The sequence below is a fragment of the Perna viridis genome, chromosome 9, assembly GCF_037379345.1.
Source record: "Perna viridis isolate PV_CMFRI_1.1 ecotype Kerala chromosome 9, ASM3737934v1, whole genome shotgun sequence".
Lineage (NCBI taxonomy): Eukaryota > Metazoa > Mollusca > Bivalvia > Mytilida > Mytilidae > Perna > Perna viridis.
In genome coordinates, this window is record NC_142453.1 from 44,573,523 (window position 1) to 44,584,177 (window position 10,655).

The 10,655-nt window shown below is 31.4% G+C and overlaps 1 protein-coding gene across 1 annotated transcript; it reads right to left on the reverse strand.

Moving 5' to 3' along the window:
• Positions 1 to 1,020: 1,020 nt before the first annotated feature.
• On the reverse strand, positions 1,021 to 9,389 carry LOC148608673 (uncharacterized). The gene is made up of 6 exons (XM_088543489.1): positions 9,222 to 9,389; positions 8,422 to 8,493; positions 5,869 to 5,983; positions 4,779 to 4,913; positions 2,702 to 2,777; positions 1,021 to 2,002 (listed from the first exon to the last, which is right to left on the reverse strand). Exons 2-6 carry the CDS (start codon positions 8,488 to 8,490, stop codon positions 1,924 to 1,926), a joined length of 474 nt encoding a protein of 157 aa, XP_088399615.1. The 5' UTR covers positions 8,491 to 8,493; positions 9,222 to 9,389; the 3' UTR covers positions 1,021 to 1,923.
• Between the last annotated feature and the right edge of the window lie 1,266 nt (positions 9,390 to 10,655).

Consider the following 10,655-nt stretch of genomic DNA (forward strand, 5'->3'; position numbering starts at 1 on the left):
TATGTTTTCTGTTACGGCTTGAGTCCATCGGTCTTTGTTGCCATTAAATAACCACTTTCCCTTTGCAATCAGATTTGTTATTAAACAAGCGACCCTTACATCACATGCGCGGATTAAGGTCACCAGAAGTCACGTGCATACGAACTTATCTAGGTCGATTTTTTGTCTTGCAAGACAATAAATATATAGACACCTATTTCATGTATTTAATGCATTTAATTTGTGGATATCAAATGAAATTGTACAAGAAAAGTGCAATTTAGTAGAAATAATTCAAAGTTAAGGTACATTTCAAAAGAAACGAATATTTACGAAAATGACAGCTAATGCAGCTTTAAAGTGATTCTATTACTCCAAAAAAACATGAAAATGAAGCCAATGTTCCTGATTTTCTTTTACATAGTGATCTAGATATATTCATGAAATACAGAAGTCTAATAGATCAATACGAACTTGTCCATTCATTCCCTTTCTGAAGAATTAAAAAAAGTACGTTAAGAAAATCTCACGTTTCACCAGTTACATTGAGAAAATTTGGAACCCTGCTAAAAATAATTTGAAACATTTCAATTATTTATACTTCATGTGCAGAAGTCTTTACTTATGGCTAGTGGGAACTTTTATTTTCTTTCAATAAATTTGTCTTATTATCTATTTTTGTTTGTTAGAGACAAAATATAAACATAGTACAGCCAATGTACTTAAAGACAATATAATTACTCCATAGACAAGATAAGTACACATATTTATCAGAATGTGAGGGCCTATTTATTTGCGTAAAACATGACATGTGAGCAGAAAAAGTGTATAATGAAATAGAATATATTTGTTTCAAGATTTAACTTTGAAGATAACATGAAAACAGACAAATCATTATTAACTGTATAAATAAAGTAAAATAAGGGAAACTTAATAATTAATTAGCAACTCTGACAAAAACAAAACTGGGGGTACTATATTTAGTGTGGCAAGTGCGACGTTACTAAACACAGTAAGGGAAAGAAACAATTTGCTTCAAACTTTTCGCTTTATATCATTTATTTAGTTCAAAATATACCATGTTTGTATATGCGTTGTAAGTGTTTGTTTACGAACTTTAACGTTTACACCATATCGCATATCATATATCACGACTATAGTCCTATATCACATACTCTATATCATACCTCTAGACTTATATCGCATACCCTATATCATACCTCTAAACTTATATCGCATACCCTATATCATACCTCTAGACTTATATCGCATACCCTATATCATACCTCTAAACTTATATCGCATACCCTATATCATACCTCTAGACCTATATCGCATATCCTATATCATACCTCTAGACTTATATCACATACCCTATATAACGACTATAGACCTATATCGCATACCCTATATCATACCTCTAGACCTATATCGCATACCCTATATCATACCTCTAGACCTATATCGCATACCCTATATCATACCTCTAGACGTATATCGCATACCCTATATCACAGATCTAGACCTATATCGTATATCATATATCACGACTATAGACCTATATCACACACCCTATGTCATACCTCTAGACTTATATCGCATACCCTATATCATACCTCTAGACTAATATCGCATATCCTATATCACAGACCACACATGAAGTATAGTTAAAATACAAGTTGTAATGTATATGACATGTCAAAATCTGTATCACATGTCAAACCTCTATACCTATATAACTATATCGCACCGTGGGACAGTGGCCCTTTAGGTGATGTAGGAGTCTGGGGTTGATACTGCATGTGATACAGATTTTGTAAACAGAATAAAATAATACATTTAAATTCAAAAGGTACAATACTGAAATTGTTTTGCAGTAAATAAACTGCATTACCCCACCACCTAAAAAACTATTAAACCCAACAAAGAAACAAACAAACATTTTCATGCAGATTCATGTAGAGTAGTATTCGGAGGAATATTATTTGAAACTTCATTCCCACTGCTCACTGAGTTACTATGTCTGAAAAGGAAAGACATGTGCATGTAAATAGTGTTCAAGGTAAATAGCATACTACATACTCTGAATACTGTCTACCGCTAACAGTATTAGTAGTAGTTGGCCGTTGTTGCACTGAAATTAATGATACCGTAAAATGTCAAATGGTCAATGTATACCACATATTTAAAGAAACACAAATTCTCTCCTATGAAGGACAATATTAACCAAAAAATTAAAAAAAATAACAATACAGTACCCCCAGAGAAATATCAGTACAGTGACTAAAAAATAACAATACAGTGCCCCCAAAAGAAAAAGAATAACAGTTCAGTGACGTGGACCCCCCCCCCCCCCCGAAAAAGAAAAGAATAACAGTACAGTGACCCACAAAACAAAGACAATACAAAACTTAATTGTCAATATATACATGTATTTGGTAGAACCACCTTTTGTCCGAAAGAGCTATCAACACGCCGGCCTAGAAATTGGAGTAAGCCACTCGAGTGCAATATAGACGTTTATTGAAAATATAACGACCATTGCAGCCTTGAAACATGAATGTGTTTTACAACATTGGTATGCCATATCAGTAAAATAATGAAAGTTTTGATTATCAAAAAAGGTAATGTCGATAAGAATTTTTTAATTCAATTGACACAATTGTAAATTTTCTATTGAATTCTATAGTTTTATCTATAATTAGCTATATAATTTATATACCTGCTGAGCATGTAGAATACAAATGCTAGTATAATACATAAAACGACAATAACAACAGTTATTCCAACAATCAAACCTGTAACAGAATAAAGAATGATTTATAACCCTTTTCAAGCAATATGAATCGAAACATCTTTAAAATGTGTTGATTAAAAACATTTAACACAAGACATATCGGTACGAAATACATTTAAAAAAAATACCACGCAAAGTTTATACATGGGAATATGCAATACCGTGAGTACTGCAAAAACGAATGGGGTAATCATGGAAATATACAATACCGTGAGTACTACAATAAAAGGGGGAAATCCTGGGAATATAAAATACCGTGAGTACTACAAAAAAACGAAAGAATAATCTTGGGAATATCCAATACCGTGCGTACAAAATAGATTCAGGGCATTTAGAATACCGTGAGTACTACAATAAAAGGGGTTATCCTGGGAATATTCAATACCGTAAGCACTACAAAAAGAGGACAATCATGGGAATATACAATACCATGAGTACTACAAAAGCAAGGGTGGTAATCCTGGGAATATAAAATACCATGAGTACTAAAAAAAGCAAAGTGTTAATCCTGAGAATATAAACTACCGTAAGCGCAACGATAACAGGGGACTATCCTTGGAATATAAAATACCGTGAACATTATAATGAAAGGGGTAATCCATGAAGTATACAATACCGTGATAACTACAATAAAATGGAGGTTATCTTGGGAATATTCAGAATGGTGAGTACTTTAAAAAAGGGGGAATAAAAATATAAAGTGAGTTCTAAAAACAAAGAGGCAGTAATTGAAATTTATTGTACTGTGAGTACTACAATCAAAGGAGGTAATTTTGGAAATATAAAATACCGTTCTACAATAAAAAGGGGGAATCCTTGGGAATAATAAATACCGTGAGTACTACAAAACAAAACGACAGTCATAGAAATATAAAACAGCGTTAGTACTACAATAAAACGGGGTTTTTTCTAGGAATACAAAATACCGCGAATACAACAATAAAAAAGGAACTTGGGGTAATCAAGGGAATAAACAATAAATAATACTACAAAGCATAGGGGCTGTAATGGGAATATAAAATACCGTGAGTATAACCATGAAAATGGGTAATCATAGAAATATAAAATATCACGAATACTACAAAAGCAAAGAGGTAATCCATGGAAAATAACAATACCGTGATTACTTCAATAAAAGGGGGAAATCCTGGAAATACAAAATACAGTAAATTTTACAAAAAGGAAAGGACAGTCATGGAAATATAAAACACCGTGAATACTACAATAAAAGGGGGTTATTCTGGGAATATGCATTACCCTGCATACTACAATAAAATGGGAAATAATGGGTATATAATATGCCGTGAGTAGTACAAGAAAAGGGGTAATCGTGAGAACTACAAAACAAAGTTGGTGGTAATCTTTGGAATATACAATATCGTCGATAAGTGTTTTATATTCAATTAACACAATTATTATTTTTTATTTAATGAAATAAAGGGGCAGTCTTGGGAATATCAAATACCATAAGTACTACAAAAACGAAGGGGTAAACATGGGAATATACAAACACGTGAGTCCTACAATAAAATGGAGTAGTCATGGGAATATCTATTACCGTGAGTATAACAGAACAAATGAGAAATCATGGGACTATACCAAACCGTGAGTACTTAAAACAATAAAGGGATTATCATGCTTATATAGAATACCTTGGATACTATAAAACCAACAAATCTTACAATATAATGAACTGAATACAATATCTTTGACAGGTAGAGGTTGTTTTACTTTCAAATTTGAAACGATACTTAAAACCATTGTGCAGCATTATGTTTTACTTTAATTTTCAAGTTTACTTTTAGTTTTGATATATGCATTGGAGAACGTGTCTGTTTTAACAAAATTAGTAACACCTCATTGTCAAACCTGGGTACATCATTGAACACCTCAAAGCTGTAAACTCATAGAATGAAATCAAAGACATATTCATTATTTTATCCTGTCAGGTAAGGTAAAACATACAACCATTAATGTTTTATAATCATTTTATAGTAAATACCTATAATTGTTTTATTAGAATCTGTAGAGCTAGTGTCTGTTTGATTATTATTTTGTGTAGTACAAGCACTACTGTCAGCAACGCAGACTCCATGACATCTTTGTTGACCTTCAGGACAATTAGAGGTCACCAAACCTATAATTTCAAAGCCATACTATATTCGACTCGATATTATTCTACCCTAAGTCACAGTGATAGTGTCTTAAAGAATGTTCTTTTTCAGTCAAAATCTTTGTTATACGATACGCTATCAAACGCATTTAAACTCTATCAGTTTTTTCTGCTGAAAAAATGAAGAAAAAAACGATCTTTTGCTGTATGATAAAAAAAATTAATGTTTATGAAGTGTAAATATAACTTTGGATAGAATTAAATTAAATGCAATATACTGTTACACTCACAAGATGATTGGAAGCTTTATAAATGTACTAAGTAAGTAAACACACATTAATACCGTCTTTAAAAGTGTTTTAACAGTTTTGTAGTAGATTAAATGTATTTTGTATTGAAATTGACATACTATGAATTTTGTGAAATATCCTTTGTTCATAACAGTCATAAAAGGAAAGATAATGGTCAAATCAGTAATTGATTATTTTGTTAAGGAGAGTGACAAACCGAATTGTAATTGTATATAATTCAATCTTTGATATATGTTGGAATTAACCTTGCAATATGAAAGAAAATGATCCGATCTTTATATATAACATAATCTATGCAACAATTTCTATCGATAATAACGTCGTTGTTTCTTTAACTGATGGGACAGCAACTTTAATATTTTAAAGTTTTATAGCAAAGCAGGAATCTCTAAAATTGCACCGCATTACTTTTGAACTCTTATTTACTTATGCATAATTACTTTTTGTGTTGTTGTTGAATAAAATGGCTATCAATCACACTTTAATGGAGATAAGAACATAAAGTCGTATTATAAATATGCTATACACAAAGCTAATGTCAGGATGTCTTTACCACTTCCTCTTTGTTGGACGCCCTGTGATTTTGAAATTTCATTATGATGATTGTTAATAGGTTAAGACTGTGATATATATTGAGTATATAAATTCTTATCACTTGAATTTCTTACATGAATCTTCGTCAGATAAATCCCCACAGTCAGTGGTGCTGTCACACCATTGACTGCTCGGAATACATTCACCATTCGTGCATTCCCTTTGGTTAACGGTGCATGTTCCGTGTGTCTAGAACCAAATCAAACATTCTGTTAATGTGTGCAGGATATTGATAATGCATTTTCAAGCACAAATTTATCGTAATGAAACGACATGAAAACCGTATGCAGATTTCCTATATTGTTTTTATTTCTCACATAAAACAAAATATACCTGCGATATGGTGTACATTGGTGTACTATGTAAAAGCAATTTTTGAAACAGAAATACGAACATTTTAATTATAAATAATCTGAGAATTTATTATCTTAGACAATTTTGAAAATTATTTTTATTGCAGCAACGTCAATATGAACATGCGCATTATGATATTTCATGATTATACTTAACAATGACATATTAAACAGCCTGTATAGAACCATATATGTTACACAAATCACCATACAATGTATATATTTACTGCACTTGCGTTAAATACTTAATAACAGGACGTTAGTATATATATCTTCCGTAGCATATATACTCGCTGTCTTATGCTTCAATAACAATTTTCGAACCAAAATACTCAACTAATTTTTCAGAAAGTTTTTTAGACGAGTATGTACAGCATTGTCATTATACTACTTATATGTGATTTAATATCAATTTTGTCCGATTTGTTTTTACTTGACTCCATTATGGAACGAATAAGTGTTCGGCAATTTTGTTTTCTGTTTGGATACTTCATTTTTAACGAACGATGAAGTTTTGTACCATGCATAATCTAGTAGAATAAAAAAAATGAAAGAAATAATTGTACCTTTAACAGTGTAAACGAAATACCCTTTGTGAATCGTGAATGGGGCTGCATTATTGACACTATAGTCGGCGTCACATAAATAACATACTGTTAAAATTTGAATAAAAATATTTTCTACGACTTTATTGACACCTACCGTCGTTTAAATTGTCTTAAATGACTTGCTCATTCGTTTAGCCAAACGGCTTCTCCCTAAACATTGAATCGTTAAATTCCGGTCAGATTTTAATTCTAGGTGGCAATATTTACATTGTAAAAAGTCGGCCATGTTTACAGTGATCGGGTTGCTAGGAGATGTTGTTTACGTTTAAATGGTTTGTCCAAAAACCGAAGAACCCAGAATGCAATTCGGCGTTATTTCGGATATCTCGGATTTATTTTACGCGAACAACGTATAATACCGAGAAGTTGATCAAGCAGACGATTGTCACCGGAGTTCGACGGGAACTTACGCACTTCGTTTGTAAACAAATCGTCCCGTAAAAACCAACATGGCGGATATTAGTATGGGATTTTCCCGTAAGGATTTGTTACGCATGATTTAAGCTTATAAGCGACTTGTTTTTGAGAAGCTGTTTGGCTAAAGGAATGAGCAAGTCATTTAAGACAATTTAAACGACGGTTGGTGTCAATAAAGTCGTAGAAAATATTTTTATTCAAATTTTAACAGTATGTTATTTATGTGACGCCGAGTATAGACTATAACCAGATTATACTCACTTGCAATATAATGGAGCAGGACATATTTCATATTACTAGTGTTTAGGTACTACCTTTATTTTGTCTTGCTTTCCTTATCTTCTGTTTTTCAAGAAAATTGTTTTATTCAATTTGCCACACTGTAAATGAAGGCCATCTTTGGTTCAATTTTTTCCATTTTTGGTGGAGTCCGAGTTGCTCATTTACTTTTGTAACTTTGTATGTATGATTTTAGTTAGTTTGTGTTCTTTAATGTGTGTGTCTGTTTTCCATGTCTGGTCTTTGTCCCTGGATTACATTCTTTTGAATACCGCTATAACCTTGGTTCCCTTGATTACTCTTTCAAGTACAGACCCTGCTTTGTTTTTAATTTTGAGGTATTTCAAGTTTTCCGATGCTGACATTTCGGTATTTTTGCAGAAATGTGGACAAATTTAATCATGTAAACTGACAAAAACTATAGAGATTCGTGTAACATCTTAAAGACCAGGGGAACAAATGAATACAAAAACGTATACACATCGTAAATACATTGTATTTTGTTTGTTTGTTTGTTTGTTTTGTTTTTTTTTTTGGGGGGGGTAGTGTTTTTATATTTTGGAAATTTTTTTTGTAGTTAAAAGGGAATGATTTGGATAAGAAGAACAATTCATTAATTTTCTTAAACAAAGGTAATACAGCTACATATTGGTTTAAAAGAAGTATGACTTATTTGTTAACAAGCATCGCGTCTACCGTACAGCATCTCTTAACACTGCAATATATCTGCTATACTTAAGGGAATAAGTATACAACGGGTTACTGAACATAAAGAGTAGGTCATATTGTTCATGGATGTCTCATCAGTATCGTATTCTATAATTGCTTGGTATAAAAAAAGTAGAATAACTATAATCAGATATGCTCGAAACCTTAATATGATATTTTTTCATTCTATAGATTCAGTAGAAATAGTTTTTAACTTATGAACAAAATAATGGAAAAACTGATGAATACAAACAAAACTTACTTCTTTAAAACAATAACCCGTCATCGTCATTGTGATTAAAGAATAGAAAACTAAGTGTTCCATTTTCATTAACTGTTAATATAAAAAAAATATGAAGATTATACGGGAATGTAATAACTTCTGTCTTGTTGAATATCCTCTGACTAATATTTATAGAAAGACAATAGTGTTCTTTTTGTACAACTGATTAATATAGGTTCTTAGATATCCTCGTTTGTTTGTTTGTTTTTTGTTTGGCATTTTTATGATGTTGTTGTAGAAAACTTCTTTTATTTATTCCAACCAAGTCGAAGTTGAGAACGCTTTGATATCAAGTGACATCAATGATGCTTATCCATGGCAAGCTAACAGATATAAATTACAACTTTGCATTTCATTGGACAAATGTGATAGCAACCGTGAAATTAACGGTGCATATGGGGCATTAGTGTCCGGCATATTTTCAATAACTTTAATATATTAAATAATCTTTTATAAATTGATCAGTTGGGAAAAGTTTACATGTTCAACCAATAAAATAATTGTAATACGAAACATAACAAAGTGCTCAAACAATTCTCCAAATAAAATCTCAAAAAGATTTGCATGGATAATAACAAAGCGATGATTTGCGTCGGATATATTTGTTTTAAGCTAGAACTTGTTTAAGTTTGATTTTTTAATGAAAGAATGCATAAATTTCGCTACTTCAAGTTGAAAGAAATCTATATACTTATTTATATCATTCAGCGCTTTGGAACTGTGCATTCGAATGATTATGAATATACATAACTGCATAATAATACAAAAAAGTAACTTACGTTAGTGAAGTCTAGGTTCAAATTGTAACCGTAGTATCTACTCTACAGAATTTGGCAAAGAGAATCTCATTTTATATATGATGTAACAGAAAATTTTCGAAATACCATTAAACTTTCAATTACGTAGACATAATTTTAAATAAGCGAATCAAGTAAATACAATTGTTGTCAAGGAAGTAATTGATCAGGAAGTTTATATATCAGTACATGGAAAACAGAATATCAAAAATAAAATTCGCTTAAATAATTCTATTTATAAAAACTTGTTTGAACATCAATACAAAACACCTTTTATGTCAATACATTTAAATTAGAAATGTAAAATAATCCTCTTTCAATGAATATAGGTTAAAAAGGACGATGATTAGAACACGACACAGGGTAATAATGCGCCGAGGTCAAAGGGTAGATTCCGATAAAAATTATAATCGACTTAACTTTGATATCTTAGTATCAGTATAAGTCGGGTTATTAGCATGTTACATTCAACTCTCTCCGATACTTAACTTGCAAACGTTAAAATGAAAACTATGTCGGAGGAACGACAATATGAATGACAGAATATTGCCTTATTTCAAAATCAGATTTTTTTTCAGCTTTTCCCTTCATTTACACATTATACACATACGTTCAAGATCAACGACATCAACAATTGAATCAGCTTCTCAATGAATCGATGTCTTCCTGTTCTTTTCTTATCTCTCTCAATGCAATATCTACTACAAACTGAATTCCATTTTATGGGGCGTTATTCATAGTAGTTTTGTCGCAAGAACTTTATGGCGACAACTAATTCAAAATCTTTATGACCAAATGAAATCCAAGTTTGTGAATAATCTAAATCTTAAAAAAATATGAGACGTGGTATGATTGCAACGAAACAGTAATCCACCAAAAGTCAAGCAATAAACAATTAAATTTCTACAAGCCACGGTCTGAAAACTCATACCACAAAGAAACCTGTAAAAAACAAAAAAGAATAAATGAAACTATTCATAAAAGACGAAAATCGACCTAATCTATAAGAAATATGTAAAACGTATTAAAATGAACATAATGAACATAACAACAAACGACAACCAATACACTACAGATTCCTGGCTTGGAATAGGCACATAAGTATGAGGCGACGTTTAACATGTTTGTGAGCGCTCAACCCTCCCCTACTCTGGAATAGTGATGGAAAACTCAACAATGAAACGAGACTTTAGAAATATTGTAAATTGTAAGTTTTATTATTTATTATCGGAAATTGATCGGAATGCCGCACATAATTTAGTATTACTTTATAGCTTGTCTGCTGGCGCGAATGTCTGTGCTGGGAAATTATTTGTTTATGCGCCGTTAGTGAGCCAAAATAGTTATGTAATTCATATTTTTCGTAATAAATTTCATCTTTGATAAATCTTCAGTCATATTGTAAAGTTTTTTTTT